Source organism: Plectropomus leopardus, chromosome 1, assembly GCF_008729295.1.
Source record: "Plectropomus leopardus isolate mb chromosome 1, YSFRI_Pleo_2.0, whole genome shotgun sequence".
Lineage (NCBI taxonomy): Eukaryota > Metazoa > Chordata > Actinopteri > Perciformes > Serranidae > Plectropomus > Plectropomus leopardus.
Window position 1 is genome coordinate 2,925,219 of NC_056463.1, and position 25,000 is coordinate 2,950,218.

Below are 25,000 nucleotides of genomic sequence, written 5' to 3' on the forward strand. Positions count from 1 at the left end.
AAACTCATATTCTTGTTTTATTTTGTTTAGAAATTAAAATTATAAAATAGACTATATAAGTAGCATATATTTAATTTTTAGATTCATGTGTTTACAAGCACACAGTTGTTTATGGTCTATTTTTATGTCTGTATTCTATTTTCTCCCTGTCGTGTCCTTCAGTGTTTTGTTGCCACATTGACATAATTTCCCCCAAGCATCATACATTCTCCTGTAATGTAATCAAAACAAAGATTTTTCTGTCAGAGTTTACACAGCGCGATAAACAGCGAGCCTTCTGGACTGCACGTCAGATCGCCGGGGGTCAGTGGCTGTAGCTGTGCGTGTGTTTGACCGGCGGGCGCCTCGTGGTTTTTTTCCGAGAGCCTGCAGAAGTGTGTTACAATAACCGGCCAGCACACACACACACACCCACACACACACACACACACACACACACACACACACACACACAGGCTTACAAGTGCAAATAGCCTGGAGTTTAATTCATCAAGTGGCAGGATACTACACTGAGCTGTAATCAGACGGATAAGAGTCGACAAGGTCACACAGAGGAGTTTTTTTGTTTTGTTTTAGAATTACACTGGATCACATCAGAACATTAATACGGATAATAAAGAATCCAACATTGTTGGTTTTGCTCCAGTGTGTTTCGGTGGTGTTACAGAAGTGAGAACAATGGATGTAGTCAAATTTACATATTTCAGGTCATTTTCCACGGTGGTGTTTTGTGTGGCTGCAGTGGGAGTAACAGTGCTGGAGTACAGTACGCTCTGTGCTTTGAGTCTGATCTTCATGTAATTACCCCACAGTCACTACGCCAGCTGCATTAACAATTTAATAGAAAAAAATTGACCTGATGTATAAATATATAAGAGAAAGAAATGCCAGAATACAAAGCTGAACTAACGTCTTGCTGTGCTATAAGTTTGTATACTCCATGTACCCTCCATGTACCCATCACTAGGCCAATAAAAGTTTAAAAAAAATATTTCAATTGCCATTTTGTGAAATATGGCTTTTTTTAATCACCTGAAATACGAGGCATATTTTGTATTTGCATTTTTTTAATTTCTTTTTTATTTTATTTTATCTTTTTTTTCACAACTATGGTGGTCTACCACACCAAGCACGGATTTTCCTTTTGGCAGATTGCACTTGAAAAAACAAAAATAAACTAAATAAACTGAAGAGTGTGCTGAAATATGAACCACTGAATGCAAAGTTATTTTAAACCACGGTTGTAATATAGTGAAGTCAGAGGCCTTTAAGAGCCCTTTAATCTAGCGCACTAAGTGAAGTGATTTAAACGCTATTAAGAAAAAACATTCTGATTGGTTCGCTGTCTGTATGACGCTGATGACGCTGATGACGCTGAGTCAGGTGACCGCGGGAGTTCGGAGAGCGGAAACGGTGCTAACGTTTGAAGACAGAAAAAAGGAACAAACAAACGACAACAATGTTGTGCAGTAAAGCGGAAGGCTGGGGAGAAGAGGACACTTCGGAAAACACACCGACTATCTCGACCTTTTTTCAAAAGCCTCGCGAGGACGATGCTAATGTTGCTAGCGAAGATGCTAACTCTGTTAGCTAACAGGAAAACAGTAACCATAGTAACCGTCACCAGCAGCCACTAACAGCCACCAGTTAAACTGTCCCACCTCCACTGGAACCAGACCAGCAACATCAACAGGACCTGAACATCAGCATGACACCGAGACAGAGAACCACAGCCCGGCTACAGCCACCTGTTCACCTGCCCCGCCCCCGGAGCCCGAGTCCGACACCGAGGCGGAGGAAGCCGCCAAGCCGCCCGACAGTGACACCGGAGCGGATTGAAGAGACTCGGTGGTCCCGGTGGGTAGGAGACCAGCCCCACAGGTTATCTACTTTTTAAATTTTTTTTTTTTTTACTTTTTTCCCTTTAAATCTCAGTCATGCTTTTTAGCTAACTATATAGATTTTTTCTCATTAAAAAGAGTTTATTCATTTAACTTTACGATTGCTGTGTTGAAGTTGCAATACATTTGATTAAATATACAAAGCATGCAAAGTAGAAACACAATGCTGAGTAAATATGAAATACAAAACAAAGCAAATAGTAAAAGATTTATTAAAAATATAAAATACAAAAACTGGCCATCAGCAGGTAGAAATATGACAGAAAGGCTCAAACAAAACAACAAAACACAAGGCCACTGTTTTAAAACCAAAAATGATCAGAGCGCAGGACTCTATAACACTATTTTTGACCTTATGAACGATTGTGTGTCAAAATCAGCAAGATGAAGGTTGTAAAAGCAGCTGTTTGCAGCTTGTAGCTCTCTCTTTATGTCCTGACGCTCCACTGTTTCACTGCCTTTACAGATGAGTTTTGCTTCTCTGTCTGTATCCTATTTAAGCCTAAAAAGCTGAGTAAATCCATAGAAAAGAAGACTACTGGTCCAAAACATCCTTAGAAGTACACTGCACAGCACACTGACCAGCAAAAAAAAAAAAAAGAAAAAGACTGCTCGACTTGGAGAGTGATCTCTGTCTAACTGATTATTCAAATCTCTGACTCAAAAACAGTTAAAACAGCCCAAAGCTAACAGAGCAATGGCCAAACATCAGGGGAAAGAAATCAGTGAATTTGTTAAAGAAGAAACCTAATAAGCATGCACAACCAGGAAAAATGCAGATTAGGAAATGAAGTGTCATCTGTGCAGGGATGCTGCCAATCAGCATATTGAAGGGCTTCATAATCCACTGTGTAACAAGGACAACGTGACCTTTCATTTCATGCAGTGGGGAATTGCAAAACATTAATATACCATGCAAGACATGCATCACTCTGTGGACACTGCTCGGTATGTAAATTACATACTTCATGAAATGGTGAACATGATTCAAAGGGAGAGGCACATGTTTTGTTGTATGTTGCGTCTTGTTGAACATCATCTTGTGTACGATGGGCCGGCTGTCTCCACTAACTCTCAGAGGACAGTAAATGGTGTTACATTTCTAGTGTTAAAGTGTATAGCGCTCAAGAGTGCATTAGTGCAGTGAACCATCAGGTGTATTCTGCAGAGAATGAATAGCATGAAGTGCTTATACAACCACCAACTATGTCACCCGTCTACCAGCGCTCTCACTCTGCCTGTCAGTCTCCATCTTTCTTTGAAATTTTCTAGTTATTTTCCAGAGATTTCCACAGCTACTGGTCACTTTATTGGCATATTTTGAGTAGACATTCTTGGTTTACTGGAGATAAACCTTAATTTCTTTGATAGCCCTGACTTTTTCTGCATGCACAAAATACATGTGAATAAAAATCTAACAGGCGTTGAGCATTAGTGAACATATTTAAGCTCCCTGAAGGATTAACTCTTAACATTGTGGTCTCTCTGACACCCTCAGGACATTTGTCGTCCCAGTGCTGGTAAGCTTTTTTAGAGTTGTGCGGCTGCTCCATTGCTATCGGTGTGTGAGAGTGTGTGAATGGGCGAATAAAAGGCAAATTGATAAGTATTTTGTCCTTTGAAAAGTGCTATAAAAGCACAGTCAATTAATCAATTACCATGTGTCTGCTAGCTGCCTACACTAGCAGGTCAAGTGCTTCAGCCCAAATCTCATTTGATTGTTTAAATTTATGTAACTGCCGAGTCCCAGATGAGTCATCTAAATATATTTCTTTTAATATTTTATGAGAAGAGGAAAAAACAGCAATTTCATATTAAAAATGTCAATGATAACACAGAGACACAAGATTAGAACTTAGAAACTTAGTGTCTTAAACATTTTTGAAACAACTTCATTATATAAGTGACAAAGTCTATGTAGTATCAGTACTAGTAGATATTACTAGTACTTGATTTTGTTCCAGGTCAGTGTTTCCTTCAGTGTATGAAAGGGTTTAGGCTGCTTTGCTTTAATTCAGGGATGTCTAAACTTTTTTGATTGGGCAGTTGCTTCTCACATCATCTGCATAATTTAAAAAATAATTAATTCAAATGAGACGAACCAACTGTTTGTTCTTTTAACAAAAAGTGTTTAAATTTCCACTGTTTGCGAAAATGGTCCTCACTGTCGACTGTACACATCTTTGCTGTGGCCATGTTTGCCTGACGAAGATCTCTGATCAAAACGTTGCAAAATTCATTGGGAGCTTTAAGTGCAGTGTGCAGATCTTTTGCTTGATTGTTGCCTTTGTTTGATTTTTTTTATCCTGCCGTTCATTTGCTTGTTCAGGGTCTGTTTATGAAAACTCATTAGTTCCACCTGCATAGTTCCTACATTGTGCATGTCTGCAAACTGTATGAAAGTCGTGTGGTTATGAGGTGCAAAAAAAAGGAAAATAAAATAGCTTTCTTAACCAATAATGTGTGGCAGGCAACATATAGTATATTCTGAAAGACAAGCTGTGGGCTGTTTATAATCTGCAACAGCCGGCCCCCGGGCTTGATTTTTTTACATGCCTGCTTTATTCTTTATGGAAGGCCAGTGTCAACTATACAGACAATTTAAGACAAAAAAAATCCTCAGGTGTCCAAATTAGCTTACCAAGTCCTTTAGCATGTGTTTTGGGGCATTTCCAGCAAGCAGGAAAGGATCTGTCATGATGAGAATATATCTGAGGGCAGCAGGTCAACAACAAGCTCCTATACAATGGGCCTAACGCAACAAACGATATATGAACACATTTTGTTTTTATATTTGCTTGTATCCTCGATTTGTTCTTATTTTGTTAGTAAGATGTTTGATAAAATTGCCACTTACAACGGACAATTTTGAAAATAATTAATTATACATTTTTGTTTTGTTTTGAAGAAAATCTAAGCAGCAGTGTAGATGAAAGTGTTTTCTGCTGCACAGTATGTCTGTGTGTGTGTGTGTGTGTGTGTGTGTGTGTGTGTGTGTGTGTGCGTGCATGTGTTCAAGGAAGTTTTGCTTGCATGATGGAGGATGACTCTCAAAGTGAATTCCTCCAAGGCGACTGCCGGCATAATGATAGCTAAGAATGATTGCATGTGACAGAAAAGTCCTTATCTGAATAAATCTGACCCTGTCACTACAGACAGTAAAAACACTGCAGAGATTTTGACCTCGTAGTATTTTGTCAACATTATCCATATTGTAAGGATAAGAACTGTTTGTATGCATACACTCATCTATCATATTTTGTCTCTTTGTCTTGCTTCTAGCCGATGAAAAACCTTTACGCAGATGACGGCTCGCCTCTGTGTCAACGGTTAGGCCCGTTCTTCTCTGATGGCCGGCGGCGTGTGGACTACGTGCTGGCGTACCAGATCCAGAAGCCCAACAGCATCCGGCGCCAGTCCTCCAGGTTCGGAGGAGAAAACTTCATCCGACGGCTTCGGCGCAGCCTGAGCTCAAGAAGCAGCCGTGCCCCTCTGCAGCCAAAGGAGGACCCGGAGATCGCCGCCCAGGAGCAACGGGGTGACTATCATGAGGATGACAAGCGCTTCAGGCGGGAGGAGTTCGAGGAAAACCTCCTGGAGACGGGACTGGAGCTGGAAAAGGATGAAGGGGTGAGTGCTGAATATGATGTGGCATTTTGAAAATGAAACTTTTAGCGACTGTTGCTTCGACCTTAGAGCTTTCCATTCTCGCACCGCAGGGATGAAATCTGATGTGAGCAGTAGCTGCTCAGTCCGCGGGGACTTGGGTTGGGAACCTGAGCAAGTATGAAGTGTGGTTGGGTAGCTAAAGAGGTGCCAGTTCACTTCATGGGTACTTTTATGGTAACAATGGAGAATTTCTCACTTGATGTTTGTATTCCTTTTGTAAAGGGGACTTATTCTGCTCATTTTCAGGTTCATACTTGTATTTCGGGTTTCCACTATAACATGCTTTTTGTTGGTCAAAAAAAAAAAAGGGATGTAAAAGGCTCAATAGCTGGCACACTATCACAGAGCGTGGGAATTGATTGATTTGTTTCGCAGTCGCCCTGGGGTAGAAATATATTTAGAAAGACATGGGTAACAATAAAAATATTGCAATTATTGAAAAGAGCCTTAATAAATGCTTTCTATGTAAAAACAATCAGCGGCCATCCATTCAAGTGTCCCCAAAAAGTTCTATTCCTGCACACAATGATGCTAAAAATAGCACACCTGAAGTGCACCTGAGTGGACACCGTCCCTTCACATCTACTGCCGTCTGCTGTAATCCTCTAACATTGCAGCTCTGGTTACATTGTGCTTATGTTAAACCCCAAAGCTCCCAAGGGGTGAGAGTGTGTCCCAGCCGCCTTTCAAAAGCCTTTACCTCTGCGTCTCTGCACCGTCTTTGCTGCCAGGGGAATGACTGTTTTGATGCATAAAGGCCATTGAAAAATCACCAGGCAACCAAGATTACATGCTTTCCTGATGTTAGCATGCAGCTACATGTAGTAGTGATGTCTATGTAATGTCAACACTTGCAGTAAGGTGCCTGGAGCAGATGACCAGATAAAGAAGTCCGTCCTGATCTGACGACATCTTGTATCCATAGTGACAAAACCCCCAACAACAACACTGGAAACAGTATTCAGTATTTACCTCATGATTTCAAACGTTGGTCACCGTTCCTGTGAACATCCAACCTTTTAACCAACATTTATATGACAGAAAAAAGGATAAAACATTATTGGTCTCCTTTAAAACTCTGGCTCTTTGCCAAAATACTGAAGCTAAACTCTTTAAATGTGGACTATCACAGCCCTATACACACCACTTTGGGATGTAGATCATTCTAAAGCTCAGCCTATGATCAGCTGCTTGGGGAAGGATTTAGCAAACAGTCAATTATATGTTTCTTTAAATGTTGAAAGTGAAAGTTGAAAGAGAGAGACTGGTTTAGAGAAAGCAGGTTTAGCATCCAGCAGTTTAATGGCAGATTCAGGTCTGATAGTGAGGAGCCTGAGGGTGACAGGACTGGATCTGCTGGGAATTTGAATGTGTTTTAGAGATAAATTTGAATTCCATTTCCATCTCTTTTTCTGCTTTGTTTCGATCTCTCAAGAGTTCAACTCTATTACCTCTTAAAGCCAGCGATCACCCTGCTACTGTCCGTGTAATGAGTTTTCCTGATTATCTTCCGCACAGAAAAGGCTACCTGCTATAAGATAGCTGTTGTCATCTTTTATTCATGAGCTCATGCTTCAGGTACGTTTAGGATCAAAGTCAGACAAGCGTGTCAACCATTGACCAACAGGGATAAGTATTGATTTTAGAGGTACTTCTACACCTAAAGGTACTGCTTTTTGTTTCAGTACTTTTATGGTTCTTCTTTTCATTTTGAAACAAATTAATAAAAGCAATAACATTGCTTTATTTTCCTTATATTTTAAATAAGCCAACTTGTTTACTTTGCACACTCCTCATAGGGAAGTAACTCATAATACAAGGCTGAAATGTTATTGATAGTCTGTAAAATTAGCTAACAATCTTACGAGACCTCTCCATCGGTCTGTTGTGAGTGTCCAAAGCATGCTCTGAGCGCTCTATGGGACCGCACGGCAACGGTTCTCGCATGAAACGTTAAACTTTTATTGCGTTTTGGCCTTTCATCCATGTGGCAATGGCATTTTGGGGTCCTAAAAATGCAGACTTTTGAAACCAGGTTCCTTGTGTTGCCATGTAAACATGTGCATTTCGTTTAGGCAAATAGCTGTGCATGAGTCGAAGGACAACAATAAAAACACTGCTGTGTTTGTGCCGCTGACTATACTGAGTTTATTAACGCTGTCTGTTCTGGTGCGTTCGCTCTGTAGAGGAATGTCTTTATGCACAGGCGCGAGGTGTTCTCCTATAATATGTCATTGCAAAGTTACACCCTCAACTGCTGGCCTGGCATGCATACTACAGTGTTTTCGGTTGTTTTTGCGAATTCGTGTTCTTTTATTGTATTGCATTTTATTCTGTACCATTATTTTATTTTCCTTGACATGTGAAAAATGAATGATGATGATGAGGATCATAATGTTATCATATGAACGCAGGTTTTTTTTAAATGCAAAGGAAAGACTCTAATGTTTTTAGTAGGGCTGTTTTCGTCAAAACGTGGCCTCAAACTCAATCTGTAAGTTTCTAAACAATAGTTTGGATGATGCTCTTACCATTTCAGGTTGAATTTATGAACACAGCAATATTTATAGAACTTTTGAATATTACGTCACTGTTTTCCACAGAATGACAGTGTATGTGTGACGCTGGCCGCTTTCTCTTTTTTTAATCGTTATCATGTAATCATATCATTCCGCGTTTTGTTTTGTTTTTTGCCTATCTGCATTTGCATCATTCAGGAACATTTTTTACAGGCTCCTGCTGCAGAGTGCACATGTAGCTGCATGACAGCTCTTCAAAAAGAGGTGCTGGCTGTCACAGTTGATCATGTTTATAATTTAACATGTTTATCGTGTTCAAAACCACGATCATGATTAATATTCAGTTCATTGGGCAGGCCAACTTTTGCTGGACGTCTTAAAAGATTCCTCATGTTTCTGCTAGAGGTCGACTAATTTATTGGTTTGGCTGATTAATCGGCACTGATAGGACATTTTACAAAATATTGGTATTGGCAGAACATGCCTCCAGTAGTGGCCGATGCTGCGCAACCTCCACCGCTCATGCCAGGTCGTACATCGCTGACTGGAGCTGAAGAGGGGAGAGTTTATCAGTGGGTATTAATCCAGAGAAAGCAGGTCCCTTCTGCTGTGTGAGTGTGTTTCGGTGCATTCTTCAGCCGATTGATTAATGGGCTATTGGCTTTTTCCTGTTCAAAACTATTGTTATCAATCCATCTTTTTAAAATCCAATATTGGTCGACCTTTGTTTTCCCCCTTACATGCAAAAGACATGTTGCACTTATGGTAACAAGCATCGTCACCATCACCCCTAATGAAGTATGAGTATTGAGCATTTAGTCTCTCCACCATTTGTCACTAAGAGCAGGGTCTGTGAGTGTGTGTGAGTGTGTGTGTGTGTGTGTGTGTGTGTGTGTGTGTGTGTGTGTGTGTGTACACGACGGCCTCTAATTAAGAGGTCTCTCTTCTGGATTAGGATTAAAGAAAAGGCATCATGGATGAAATGTATTAATCTAATGCAAGTTAGAAACAAAGTTGGTGAGATAAAGGTGCAAGATGAGGTTTATGTAGCCCAGATAAACCAGAAATCTTTTGCGTTGTTTCTCCAATACCAAATGCAGGACGGATAACTTCTGAGTCGGGCTGGGCGATAAAACGATAACGATATTAATCGCGATATAGCTTTTCCTCGATTGAAATATGAGATGTAGTCGATAGAACGCATTCCAGCCATGTCCGCTCCGCTCTCATTCTCCGCTGGTGTCTCCAAATGTCCAATCCACCCTCATTGTCCGACGGTGTCTCCGGTGTGGGTTGAAATAATCATGATCGTGCATCACTGGTTATGATATCTTCACATCTCACTCAGGAGTCAAAGGGAACCTTTTAGCTTGACAGAAATAGTGATTTGATGTATATCGTGATATATATCGGTATCAACTGATATGAAAAAAAATTACTGTGATAAGACCTTTTTCCATATCCCCCAGCCCTACTTCTGAGTTTATCAATACCGCGGCCTCTAATAATTAAACACTGGCGCCTGATTGATACCAGGTTTCTGTGCAATTTACCATATTGACCATGCATTGAATTTACTATTCTGTTATTTGTACCTCTGTGGTTTGAATCAATGTTTCTGGTAATGAATGGGGGTTAAGCTGTATAAAAGGAGGTGAGAACAGTTCATTATGTTGTACATATGGGCTCAGCTTGAAGACCAGTCTGTGATGCTGTGCACAGTCAGGAACAGAAGGTGCTCAATGCGTTACATGAGCTTTGTGTGTGAGTATGTGTGTGCGTGGGGGACACATATAATGATACATCAAGGAAAAATAGAGGAACTAAGGAGAAATATTAACTACGATTAAACAGAACCAATAATGTAATCACTTAAAGGATAACGAATATTGTGAGTAACTGACATTTATTTGTTTTATTATATTTTATATTATTTTTGTAATGTATTGCAATGGGAGCGTCACGTATTTACAAACACTGATGATGCCATAAGGCACTGGGCGTGAAATTTGCAGAGTGCTGCGTTGAGCGCACAGAGTTGAAATACATTTAACTAACTTAACTTTAACAGCCTACAGCGAAGACAAACAGTCACATCTCACATGTACAAGTGCTGGACAACAACAACAACAATAGACAAGAAATCTGTTACTGTGTTTATCCAATGTTTTCTCCTGTTTTCTGTCCTTGCACACGTTTGCCTTTCCCGTCATCCAAAGCATGTACACTACCTCAATTTTGCACTTTATTCTAATTAAATGAGAAATTCATTCGCATTAAAATGGAACTAATTGTCTTGTTGCCTTCAGAGCTGCCAGTGAAAGACAAAATCCAGGCAATTTAGTTTATCTAATTTAATTTAATAACCTCCTGAGTGGATGCTGACATTTTAATAACATAATAAAATAAACATCAAATATGTTTAGATTTCATTAAAAATAAAGAAAGAAGTGACTGATCTAAATCGGGTCTGTTGACATTCTGATAATTGTTGTTTTAGTCGATCCACGTCTTTGAACTGACTCCAGAGCAGTACTTTGACGTTTATTTTTTGTGTCTTATCTCATCTAAATGTGGATGTTTGTTAGGCTGTATTCCTGGTAGCTCTTGTGTATTTGCGACGTGAGTGGACCCATGAGTACAAGGAGATTTGTTTTCATTAATGGAGAACCAGGGCTTTTTGTCCTTTCTTCAGTTTTCTGTCCAAAAGACAAATGGAAGTAAATTGACTCTTCACAGTGACTCATCCGTTAAAACCTCCATAAGAAAACCTGTGACATAACATATCTTGTTTCTTATTGTGGTCTGAAAAAGGCTTTTAGCAACCCGCAGTGTTACAAGATGTCACTCTAAATGACTTGAAATGTGCAGGCAAACTTTGAAGACAGGAGGGTTATGGAGGCTTGAGTCCGCCTAGGTGTTAATCACAGACTTTTTTAGTGGGTCGATGTATGGAACGACACATGATGTTGTGTCCTTATTATAGTTATGATTGAGGTCTAGCCCACAAGTTTACAGGTACATTTGAAAACAGTTTTTTTCTTTGCATTTTGGCCTTTCGTCCATATGCAAACTGCATGTTAGGTTACTGAAAACTTTGTAAAACACTTCAGTGTTGACTTCATATAAAGATGGACGATGGGCCCCCACTCACCCCCACTATGCCAAAGTGAGGCTAAAATATCTGGGATATGGCCGCTGCCATCTTGCACTGGTGACGTCATTCGGAGCCAGAGTCTGCGCAGTAGCTATATCCACGGTGGGGGAGTTCCCGCCAAAACACCCATCCAACCAATCGTGAGCAGCCCCATTGAATGCAAGCACATGGATTGGCTGTCACAGTGGTCAATCATGACTGAAAATCCCCTTTTTATAGAGTGAATAACTCATTAAAACCAAACTTATCATAAAAACAAACACTTGAACAAACATCAGGGTGATGAGAACTCCCTTCAGTGACAGAAACCATCTTTGGAAAACATTTATTTTGGTGTGTACTTTGAGTTTTTAGTTTGGCCCATGTCCCATTCACTAGCATGGAGGGGCCTAAACTGCAGTCAGACACCAGGGGGAGATTCAGATTAACAAGCTTCACTTTGGAGGAACTGTCATGGTGTCCATCCTTATGTACAGTCTGTGGTGTTGACATAAAAAAGGAAAAGAGATTTTTGCTTCAGTTGTCGGACTGTGTGCTGTTATGTCTCTTTTTGAGGTGTCACAAATGAGGTGACATTTTCATGCAATGATAGAAGTGGCCAAAATAGTGCTGGCTCAAACCTTGCCTACAGGACTTTTTACATGTTTATACATACATGTACAGTTAACGAACTGAAACAGAGGCATCAAAATGTGCTGCGGAGGTCAATGCTTCCAGCCTCATGATAATAGCTTTTTTTCAGGCTTTTGGCCAGCGTAATCTTCTTGTTTGCATGGCTTTCGTGTTACGGTTATATCACTGTCTGTCGGCTAAGATAAGATAACACTTAATTAATCCCACACCAGAGAAATTCACACATTAAAGCAGCTCAAGAGTGAGAAGCAAAAGAAAAAGGAAAAAAGTGATTGAGTGCTAAAATAAAAATATTAGAAAAAGTAAATCAAAATGAGATGAAAATAAATAAACAAATAATATCAAGTCTATATATACCTTTCACCTATGCAGATACTGTATGTAGCTGCACATGATACATTAACTATGCACATGGTGTTTTATATATTTACTGTAGAGATAAAGAAATATTGCCTATAAATATGATTGCACAGTAATGTGTGTGTGTGTGTGTGAATGCTTATGTTTATGGATAAATAGAATATATATAACCAGTTGTAGAAACAGTGCAGATTTGGTTTGACACGCTCTTGACATTGCCTCAACTGTGTTTTTGCTTTCTCATTTGTTTTTTTGTTTTTTTTTTAATACCACTGGTTGTGTGGATGAGATAGTTTTTTGCCGAGAACAAAAGAGGGGAAAAAACATTTTCAAAAATACCTGTGTACTTGAGGACTGGCCTCAGGTCGATTCTTTTCTTATATCAGTACAGATTGACCTGGTTTTTCTCAAAATATCATGATCACTCCTAAAGAAAACTAACAGCAGGAGGCCATGTTTACATTTAGCACTTTAATGGTTGTTAATTAAAAGTTTGGCAAGTTGCTTGTGTTTGTTTTATTTGTGCTGACCTCAATCATTCAAGGGTATAGATAAGATAAATACTAATGATACTGTAATTTTAATTCTAACTTATGAATATTCCAGGTAGTAATAAGGAAATAATGAAATCTAAGGAGCAGCCGCCGGCTGTAAACAGGATGTGTTTGTTTCTACTCTGCCGGATATTTCTTTGATCCAGCACCCACTCTATTGGACACTTGGATGTGTGTGACTTTTTTTTTAAACTGTGTTTTATGCCAGGTATTAACCCAAAGCAACTAATGACTACTCACAGAAGAAAGAGTAATCTTTTCAGTCCCTAACATATTTTCATTCTGAACACATTTGCATAAAAGTCATTTTCTTCATAAAACTAAATTAAACACAAAATTACAATCTCTGGTAGCAAAAAGTCCTATAATAAAGCATATTTGAATTTATAGTGCTTACTGTTCATAGAATTTCAACAATAAGCTTAAGTTATATTAAGGATTTTAATCTTTTACACTATAGTTATTATTTTACCTGATTCCCGTTTTATCATTATGATTCCCTGGATACATTGTCAACATACAGAGGCATCTGTTTTATTCAAAGACACACGGCCGCTTTTCTCACAATATAAATTGAGCTCCTTACAGAGCAGATCAATAACATGAGTTCCTATGGGCCAGCAGCATCAATTACTTTGTCCATTTAATGGATCGTGAATGTGTTTAAATTAATGAGCAATGGGCACATACACATAGTGTCTTTTTTCCAAATGCACAACAGTATTTACCCCTGCTGTATCTTTCCTGTTGCTGGACCCTCATTTCCCCACAGTTTAACATCATCAACCACTGCTAACAATCATCAGATGGAAAAGAACATTTAGATTTCATATGGAAATACATGCTAAACCTCTGCGATGCACAGTTAGTCAGCTAGTTTGAATTGGTTGTTATGTATTTCTGTATCCAGACAGGTCAGTGTGCCGAGCAGGAGGGTGTGAAGTGAGTCTGGCAGTGTATGAGTGGTTTTACATAACAGCAGAGGCTGCAGAAACAATCCCATATGCAGCAATAAAGATGGGAGTTTGTGCTGACATGGATGCAGAGGATTTTCCACCAGACAGAAGAGATTTAAATCTGACAGAAGAGCAACATGCTGCTCTGCAAGCTGCAGTGTTTGTTCCAATTATTTGTCAACCAAATGTGCATTTTAGTCATGAATTTAGTCATGATTTGTCTGATGTTTCTGCAGTGACCTCACAGAGAATAGCATTTAAATAACCAAATCTTGTTTTATTTCAGTGTAAGATCCCTGGAATCGGCTTCTTGAAGATCCATGCCCCGTGGAACGTACTGTGTCGAGAGGCGGAGTTCATGAAGCTCAAGATGCCGACAAAGAAGGTACCTCTCTATCAGTAAAGTGTCAATTTGTCAAACATAAATTTACGGTAGTTTTTTTCTTGTCCTGAGGCGGTTTGAACTCAGAGCTGCAGTGCTGAGTGGTGACAAGTGAGAAGATGGATGTTTGCTGCTCCTCTGTGCTTTGCATCCATGTCACATTATAACCCCCAATGAGGCCAATTTTTTGTGACAGCTCAAACAAGCCTTGTAATTAGATTTTGATGAAATTATAAGTGGAATGCAGAATGCATGTAAGCTATTTGTGAAATGCCATACTGCACAGTTTATTCTGTATTTACAAGGGGAGACTGTGCAGCCAAAAATCTCACTGCAATCTGCTTTAACTTAATCATCAAAAAGCAGTGGTATTGAATATTGGCACAAAATACAATACATTAGCTGACTCAGTCCAAAAATACCAACCACATTGTTTGAAACCTATCCTAGCATCCATAGAAAACTGTGTGCCTTTCTAGATACAAATAACTGATTGCAACCTCAGCAATTACAATTCAGACCCACCATAGCACATTCATCTGCAACGATGAGGCAGCATTTTTTTGCGATTGTCCATTCGTCCTTCCCATTCTCGTGAACGTGATATCTCACAAACACCTTGAGGGAATTTCTTTAAACTTGGCAAAATGCCCATTTGGACTCAAAAGGGAAGTGATTAGGGGTAACAGGTCAAAGGTCAAGATCACTGTGACCTCGTCTATCCCATTCTCGTGAAAATGATACCTCAAAAATGCCCTGAGGGATTGTTTTCAAATTTCACACAAATGTTCCTTCAGACTAAAACATGAATTGATTAGATTTTGGTGGTCAAAAGTTAAGGTCACCGTGACCTTGCATTTGGGTCATTTTTGTGAGTTTGTTATCTCGGGAACAGAAAGAATTTCTTCAAATTTGGAGCAAAGATTTCCTTTGAGTCAAATATGAAATGATTAGAAGTTGGTGGTCAAATATTACTGTGAGCTTATCCGTTGCAATCTAACGTCATATTTTAAGAACACCGACAGGGAATTTCTTCAAATTTGGTGCAAACATCCATTTGGACTCAAGGGTGAACTGGTTAGACTTTGGTGGCCAAAGGTCAAAGGTCACTGCGACCTTGTGTCCATCTCATTTTGTGATCGTAATATCTCAAGAAGGACTTTAGGGAATTTCCTCAAACTTAACACAAATGTTCACATGGATTTAAGGATGAACTGATTGGAATTTGGTGGTCGAAGGTCAAAGTCACTGTGACCTCACGAAATGTGTTTTTGGCCATAAATCAGGAAGTCATACGCTTACCATGACAAAATTTCACACAATTGTCTGATAGGACAAAATGATGAAGTGATCACACGTTACGTTCCTCTTGACATGTCAATGTTCTGCAAAACAATTTTCTGGTTGTTGCTCAACCTCAGAAAGAGAAGGAGAGAATTTTGGCCAGATACTGAATTGATGACACTAACGTTTGGTGTCCACCTTAAAACTGTGCAATTGTAAAAGTCCTCTTTTCTACTGGGGAAATATGTGTAGTAAGCGTCCATGTTTTCAAAGACTTGGATTTAAACTGTGACTTCAACTTCTCGGGTTCATGGAGGCATACAACCTTAAAGCAGTAATTCTAGTTTAGAATTACATTAACAATACATTCAGTAGTTTGAATTGTTCTGGTTTCTAATGGTTCCAAGTCAAGTGCCCAGTTCAGATCAAGTATTTGCAATAAGGCAAAACCGTTTCAGAATATTGCAGGGGAAATTTGCAGCAGCGTGAACTGGCCTGTCTCAGCTTGACTCCAGCCAGTTGATGGTGTTTTCTGCAACTCAGTTTGTCAAATTGCCAGTGGCTGGTTTAGAGCAATAACCACACTGTCTGTTTTAACAGCCAGTCAACTTATACCGAGCATAGCTGGTCAGGTTGGTTACAAACTGTCAGCAGATAATTTGTTCTCTTGCTGTGGTATTCTTTGACAGCAGCCCTCGGTCCATGCCCGTCTCATGACCCCAGTATTGCAGGCAAGTGAATTAAAGTGATGAAGCAACAGGTGGGCCACAAGAACTTGAATAAATAATAATTAATTACCAGATTCTAGGAACAGGCCCGTGACATGAGAAGCCACGATGAGAATCAAAAACAAGAACAAACCAAGATACATCGACCACAAACTGACAAGTTACAAAGGGAAACACAGGTATTTATACAGAGAAGTAATCACAAGAACAAAACACAGATGAAGTAAGTGGGCACTGGTGAAAGGATTAACTAACAATGGAGAAAATGAGGGTGTGGTAGATAACACAAAAGCGCAGAGAAAACAAAACCAATACGAGACAGGTGTGCTGGCAAGAGTCTGGAACAAGGAAGGACTAACAGACTGATACAAAGCAGGTGTCTCAGAAAATGGGGAAAAAGAGAAAGGTAGGAAGTAAAAAAAGACATGACACGTGAGGAGATTTTAAAACAAAAACAGGAAACAACAAACACCCAGACACGTAGGTTGGTATCCATCTTCACTGTGTGTTAGTGTTTGACGGTGGGTCTCTGCTCCTGCTGGCTGTGATTACACATGTCAAACACATACTCAAAGAAACACATAAGTAATTGAGTCTTTGGTCTGAAATGGACTTTACAGTTGTTACTAATTCCTGAAAAGCTGGAAGTCAGAACAGAGAGAGAGTTATGTGGACCAGGGCTTGATACCTTTAAGGTATCAAAATAACCCTGTACAAAGTAGTATTGAAATGTCTGCAGTCAAACGATACGTGCAGTCGATCAGCAATCTTTCTGTTGCTGCTGTCTTCAGAGCTGCTCTCCTCACAATGGACAGTCAGGTCTTCTCCTGCCTGATGAGCATCTTAACACCGAGCAGTTACCCGTCCCAACAAACTCACACCCTCACCGAAACAGCTCGATTCTGTCGTGCATTAATGTCCAACTATCTATCATGGTTCCCAATACGGATTATTTTATCTAATCAATCAATGTACTGATTTTGTTGATTAATCAATGTACTTTTTGGTCATTGCCCCATCACAAGTTGCTTTGTCCAAAAAGCAGTTCTAAACCCAAAGTAAGCAGTCTGCTTTCAAAATAGTTGCAGGTCTGAATGCTAAACCGTTAATGTTAGCTGTGTGACAGTGTGTGTGTGTGTGTGTGTGTGTGTGTGTGTGTGTGTGTGTGTCCAAACAGAGTGTCACCAACTGTCCCCAGCGTACAGTCGACACTGCCGCAGACAAAAAGTTCAAAAGTATTGCTACACCATTTCATTTACAATTTGGGTATCGAATGAGTACTAATTGGTATTGGTATCACTTTGTAGGTACTGGTTTTGGTGCTGGTGTCTTAATTTTTTAAACAATACCCAGCCCTAATGGAGATGATACAACATCTCATCCATAGTTGCACTAGTATAAACTGGTAGGTTTTCATAATGTTGCAACTTGTTTCGTTGTAAATCTTTGGTCTGAGCAGGGCCTGAGGTCTGTGAAGGTGTCCCGCAAGGGTCTAGTTTAGGTCCTCTTCTGTTCGCTTTATACGTAGACAATATCTCTTATCTTAATTTGACCATTACAAACCTACAATTTTCTTTCTGATGCATTTCAAATCACTCTTATCAGACATAAGTTTGTTTTAAATGCCAAAGACTTTTTGCTAGTTTCAAGCATAATGAAGATAATCGCTTATCTGTAAGGCTCTGCTTACTCACTGTAAGAGGTCTGATGGGTTTAGATGTGGGCAGTACACAGGCTTTACTAAAAAAAAACTGCCAAATTACCTCTACTCTCTGATCACATCTAAATACAGTAATCATAATGTCAGATCAACCTCACCTCTTGAGAAATAAATTCTGATGGCAGTGAGGTCACCTGTTTAAATATAGAAGGCAGAGGAACAACATGTAGTCCCCTAATTTACATCTGAATGTACCTCTTTTGCCTCCTCTGCAGGTTTACGACGTGAAACAAGGCAGTAATCTGGTGGAGAAGATCCGACTGTTCATCCACAAAGTCACGACTCCTCTCCACCCGAAAGTAGACGCCAACCGGCCACAAAGCGTCAAATCCCTCTCCCACCCTTTCTCCAGAGAGAAGCAGCATCTGTGAGTAAAATCTCTGCTGGCTTTGTGACTTGAGTCGTGAAGACATCTAGTCAAACTGACTGTAATATTTGTCACATGTGTGAGATTAACAAGTTGTGTGTACAGCACAGGCAGCAGACTCTACATGCCAAAGAGTTTTTACACGTCTGAGCTGTTCGCACTCTGAAATCGATATTACAGTAAATTGTCAAGTGGCTCATTATCTTAATTGGACTACAGTTATCAGATGAACATAACCTGGTTATCAGTATATCCATCTGTGTATTAAAAATGTAGAGTACACATAGAGCACAGAGCCAAAGCTTTGCCACACTTTAATATACTTTACATTTGTAAGCAGGCAGCCTCCTGAAAAATGTCCAGTGCACTTTTCTTTTTGAAACAGGTAACATTTTACTAAAGCAACAAAAATATATTGTTTTTTGTTGTTCATAAGTGATGGCTTATATTTTGGTTCAAAATATAGTTTGGTTGTTATTTCTTACATGTATGTTAGTATGCACAATAATAATCGCTGCCCTCAATATTATTGTTACCCAAAAAAAAGGAAGATCTTTCTCACCAGCGAACAGACTTTTACCTTACGCTCCTGAAAAGGTCCAGTGTCCTTTTCTTCTTCTTCTTCTTTTTTTACATTTAGGATGCACACAATTATTGCTGGCGTCCATATTATTGTTATTTTTGCATTTTGTTATATTGTAAGATCTTTGTCTCTAGCAAACAGACATTTACATTTGGATTTCAGTCCACCGTTAAATGAGATGAGCGGTAAACGTTAAATAATGTGAAGCCTTGTTAGTTCTAATTCTGTAATATTTTTGTCTATTGATCTGTTTCCTGATGGATGCTGTGACTCACAGTATGTACTCAGTAAAAATGCTGCGGAGGTAAAAAACATGAATCATACATGTACAGTGGACCTACACAATCACCCTGCAATCAACATATTGATCAGTGTACCATTATATCCCAGAGCATGCCAAAGTCACAATTCTCCTTGTTTGTTCCCTTTTTAAAGCTGCAGTAATCAGTATTCTTGTGTTAACAATGGGTCAGCTGACAATGAATAATGTGAAAGGCGCTGATGAAGTGATGAACTGACAGAAAATTATCAGTCAGCCTTGTAGCTCCACTTGTTCTATGGAGTTTTTTTAGATTTTTTTGGATCATTGTTTGGGTTTTTCTCTCTTCAACCACGTTTCCAGCAGCATAAAAGCTGTGATAAACCCACTGCACACCACCTGCTCTGCAGCGAGCAGCAAACAGACAGTTAGCGACTAGCTGGTGAACATAGTGGAACATTTATCACCTGGAGAGCCAGCTTTTCTCAGGAGCTGCTGGAGAGCAAAAATACAGCTGATAGAATTAAATTCAGGTGGCTCAAAACTCAAATTGACATGATTGCTAATGTTGCTGTGTATTATGGATGTGTTAATAAGTCCCTCTAGGATTTTGTGAGCTTTTTTGGGGATTTTTATTGTTTCACAGCCTAAAAAATTGTAATGCATGTTGAAATGTTTATCGGCTTTTTTTGTTTTGCTGGAACAAGTAAAAATTGCAAAACAAAATAGTTGCTTTGCTATCTTGGATTTGAAGCCAATTATGATGAACATTCAATGATTAACACAGACTTTGAATCTCTTTGTGATGGTGCAGGGCTTAGGGCTGACAGCTGACCACTGATGATCAGCTGTTACTGCCATTTGAAGCAGCGCAAAACTGCCTCTTAGAGCCGCTCTCTCTTAAACACTGCATTTATCAAATACAAAAAATGCAAAGTGATCTGGCTTTATTGAACAATAATGAGTGAGGCATCATAGCAGTATATATCATCATACCGTAAATATTTAACAACAAGCCGGGGGCTGTTTAAAATTTGCTCCGGGCCAGATTTTGGACATGGCTCATACAAAGAAAGGAACCTGGCTGTGGTGAAAAAGTATTAAAATCTCTAAATGGCAAAATTATTAAATGTTATCCAGGTTGGTAGAGCAATAGTGTCACTCTGTGCATCTAATCATTATCATAAATAAATGTTGCCTTAAGCAAATAAAGTTGCACCACGTGTGCTTAGATTCAACTGTAAGGGAGGAGGCAGAAATCAACTCTATGGTGGTTTTAAAGATCAGCGAGCAGAGACAACACTGCAGCGGTGCCATGCTTAAACTGACTCAAAATTCCCCGATAACTACCGTAATAATCTCACAGTGTAGTAAGATACTACAAAGCAATTCTGTAAAATCTGTTAATATTACTTAAAATAATCTTGGAAACCAATTGCCTTAAAAAAGGAAAGCAAATATAACTGTTTGTCTAAATTTATGTTTACTTTATATCTGATTGTCAAGTTTACTCAAAATGTAGCCGTATTTATTTAATTATTTCAAAATGCAACGTATAAATGACAAGCGAAATTAACTTGTTCTTTTAAAATGTTGGCAAATTCTATAAACCAAGATAGTCTGACTCGATCATGCTGTAGAGGGTTTTGCCAGTGATGAAGTTAAGAGAACTGCGAGTTTTATTGTCCGTAACCACTTGTCCTCTAAAGGGTCACAGGGTGGCTATCATTGGGCGAGTACATGGAGGACAGGTCACCAGACTATCGCAAGGGGGACACATAGAGACAGACAACCATCCACGTTCATGTTCACACCTACGGGCAATTTAGAGTCAATTAACCTGCACGTCTTTGGGAAGAAGCCGGAGAACTCAGAGAAAACGCACATTAACTCGGGTACTCCGCATCGAAGGGCCCTCCCGCCCAAAGTCCAAACCTCACCCTAACCCGAGTTTGAAGCGGGCACCCTCTTGCTGTGAGGCGTCAGTGCTAACCACTACACCACCACGCTGCCCTGTTTTGTTAACATGCTTAAGAAAGTACAAAAATGATTGACTAGTTTGCAGCCAGCACATATGTTGCACAGTAAACTTGGTTCACTGAAGTTGTTCAAACTTGGAAAGATTGATTTGATTAAACTTGTCATATTTAAGTTGCCAACAACTCCACAAAATTAAGTAAATATGAAAACATTTTAAATAAACTTAACAATTACATATAATGTTAACATAAATTAAGATTGTTAGTGATATTTACGAGCATTTGTCAGTCAGTTAAGAGATCATGGTTGAAAAGTTAGATGTAAGTTATTTCTCTGTGATCGAGGGAATCTTTTGCTTAAAGCAAATTAGATAACCAGCAATCTGAGAGAGGAACTCTTTAAATTTCCAAATGTTCCTTCATGCTTCATGTTGTTTCACCTCTGAGTAAAAAACAAGCAGGTTCACCCACACAGACAGTGTGACGAGGTAACAGCCACAGAGGTGTAAATTGGACTGAGAAATCCCTCAGCAGCATGGCAGGAAGGCTGAAGCGTGACGCTCTCCTACTGCATCCTGCTGGAGCTCCCATGCCTCAGCTTTACCCCCCACCTCCCCACGAGGAAACAAACAGACTGAATCACAAAAGTCATTTACATTTTCTCAACACTGTGTTGGAGGATTTTGAAACTAGCAAAAGAAAGCATTTAAACTGACTTATGGGATTAACTACAGACAGAAGCCATGACTTCATCGACGCTTCTGGTTCAGTCTCAACAAGTAAAACCTGCCTCAAAAGGCGGCGATCAGAGAAGAAGAATCTCTTGCACAAACGTCAGCCTGCTGGGATGTATGGAGGAGAGAGTGGGCAGCGGGCAGCTATATTTACAGCTCTGACTAACAGCTAGCAAAAGATCTCCCTCCACATCTTCTCCGTCACTTAATCTTTATCAGTTCTGAGAATGCTTCGGGCCTGTTCCCTGAGATTAAACCAGTTATAGATTACAGTGTAAAGTAGCTTTCAGACAACATTAACTCAATCCGTCTTTATCAGACATGCCGTTTAATGCTTCTACATTTTGGCCATTCATGGATGTAATTATGTCCTTTTTCCTAATCAGGTTGCTCCAGGAGTCAACGAATGATTAAATTAAACCCCCAAATTTCAGGTTTAACTCTAGATTAATGCTGACTGTCAGTGAAAGCACAAGCACCATTTGGACTGTTTCAGTGAAGGCCAACAAGCAGCAGCAGCAGCATGAGAGCTGACTGAGTGACAGGAGCTGCCCACTCAGTCAGTTTGATGAAAGGCTTTCAGCGCTCAAGCACACATCCAAATGCTTTTCTTCTAAGAGTTACGTTCACATGTTCTGAGTCCGAGTGCTGGATTTAACTCGTGCACATAAATAAGTACCTTCATGTCAGGTCACTGTAGCAGCAGGAACTGAAGTTACAGATTGTTATTTCATTATGTTTGTTTGGGAAATGCACCTGAAGCAGCTGTGTCTTGGTGCTCACAAGTATTACATTTATACTTTCTAGGGCCTAAAAATAAAATCTCAGATTTTTTCACACAAAGTTCAATTAACATTTTTTCCCCTATTAAAAACAAACTACAAATGACAAAGAAATCATTCAAAACATGTTTTGCTTTGATTTTAGCAACAAAAATTAACAAAGGCAAACTGAAAAATGTAGAGTTTCTAATCAGTTTTGCATATTGCAAAATTTTGCATATTGTAGTATTGCAGTTGAAACAGTAGACTACTGAAAAAGGCCAATTCTGAAATCAGACAACAGTCATTCAACATTAGTTCCATGTTAACAAACAATGTTATTCATTGTGTTCACATTACCGGACCATCAGTCTGTCGTAGTGAAGTCAGACAACATCCCCAACATGTGCGACAGCCCACTCCAGCGCGGACATGTCCGACAGCCTGCTACAGAAAATACAGGAACTCATGGCAGCAGGCAGCCCTGCAGAAGCGTCACGGTCATGATGCTGATGCTGGAGCGAGAAACACGCTGCAGTTCAGCGAGGTTGCCTCCACCCGCTGCTTCCACGTGTAATGTGACTTGTGCCTAACATAGTGAGCCTTTAAAACCACCTGATTTACATTTTATGTCAACATATCAAGCAATAGATTCACTCTGAATAAATCAGCAAAATGTTCAAGGTCAACAATTTTAAACTTTTACTCGAACAATATCTATAGCACAAAAGCACAAATTACAAATGTGCCTCAAAGGGTTTTACAGTTTGTTTTATCTTTTGCTCTTAACAATTTAATTTACTGACACATCTCTCTTTAGACGAGGCAGCACAGTTGATTTTAAAAGTACTGTACTAAAGCAAGAGATAGAAAATACTTTTATCCCACTCCCTGAGGTAGAATTACTGTTTTTGTCAATGGAGTCTGAATAAATGAGATTTGGATTAGACGGCACGAGTTGTGTGAGTTTGTGCACAGTTGTTTTGATATTAGTTTTGCTGTTATCAAAGGCATCTCCCTATTGTTTCAAGTCAAGTCAAGTCAAGTCAATTTTATTTATAAAGCCCATTATCACAAAACATGGTTTGCCTCAGAGGGCTTTACAGTGTACGACATCCCTCTGCCCTTAGACCCTCACATCACCCAAGGAAAAACTCCCGAAAAATTCAATTCATCAAGACTTTGTTTTTTGATTCAGTTCACCAGAAGCATGCAGGAAAAACAAAGTTTTCTTCATTATTCCAATGTGTAACACAGGAAGAGTAATTAATGTGCAAATGCTCATTTGTGAAGTATTACTTTAATTTACCTTGCACTATACGAACAACACTCCACATAGGTCCTGAATAACAATCAGCATTCCCACTGATGCAAATCACTGTTGCATATTCACTGTTTATGACCTTCATTAGCAGGCGACAGGGCCGGCTGGTTGAGCCAACAAGGATTTATGGAGCTTTCTCGCTGCTTCTCCCTTGAAATTGCAGCCTGCACTGTACTGAAACACGATACGACACCCCTCATTTTATTGTACTTTTGCATGAACATGCATCACGTGACTTCATTGTTATTGGACTTTCTGCCCTATTTGGGATGGTTATTTTGGGAACATGAAATACCTCATTAAAAAAATCAGATTTGGGCTTTGAGGAAGTGAAGTCTTTCTTCATTAGGTGCTAGGTGGACAACAAAAGCCACTTTAGCATTTAATGGCCAATATTGGCCTCCACTGTAATATTTAATTCTATAGATATTGAATGTTGTTCATCTTACCCGACATCTTTACAGCTTTTCATGATCAACTATAAATATGCTGTGAATATAAAACTGTAAATATGCTGTACTCTTTATCTTGATCTGTGACTAAAACTACATCTGTTTTGATCTTTGTCTCCAGATTTGATCTGTCTGACAGGGACAAGTTCTTTGACAGCAAGACCAGGAGCTCAATAGTAAGTATTTTGTTTTAGCAGACGAAGATTCAGAAAATCTCCAGCTTTAAGAAACAGTTTTTAACCCTTAAGACCCGCTTTAATATGACATACACTCGTATTGCTCTGTGCACAAAATGCACTTTTAAAAATCAAGCTAAAAAATCAATCAAGCAAAAACATGAATATGATTTTTCTACTTTCACTTAGTTACTTTTGTAACAAATGTCAGTCCTATTTATACATTTTAGAATTTTAATCCTTTTTGTCATTATGCCACTATTTTTTTAAATGGAAAAATAAACTTTCAATATATTTCATGCTAAGTAGATTGTTATTTTGATTATCACAGCCTGGGATATGTCACTGACTAGCAGCAACATTGATTTTTATACATTATTACTTTTTGGAGTTTTTTTTAAAAACTCACACTCATTTATATTTGCACGCAAAATGCACTTTTCAAAATCAGGCTATAAAAACATTATACATCAATCTGTTTTTCTACTTTCATTGAGTTCAT

The 25,000-nt window shown here is 39.2% G+C and overlaps 1 protein-coding gene across 1 annotated transcript in view; it reads left to right on the plus strand.

Moving 5' to 3' along the window:
* Positions 1 to 25,000, plus strand: part of LOC121943744 (anoctamin-1-like) — a 77,696-nt gene that overhangs the window by 20,865 nt on the left and 31,831 nt on the right. The window contains exons 3-6 of the mRNA XM_042487350.1: positions 5,184 to 5,531; positions 14,036 to 14,134; positions 18,079 to 18,230; positions 24,444 to 24,498. Coding sequence (XP_042343284.1) covers positions 5,184 to 5,531; positions 14,036 to 14,134; positions 18,079 to 18,230; positions 24,444 to 24,498 — 654 coding nt within the window. The remainder of the gene's footprint in view (positions 1 to 5,183; positions 5,532 to 14,035; positions 14,135 to 18,078; positions 18,231 to 24,443; positions 24,499 to 25,000) is intronic.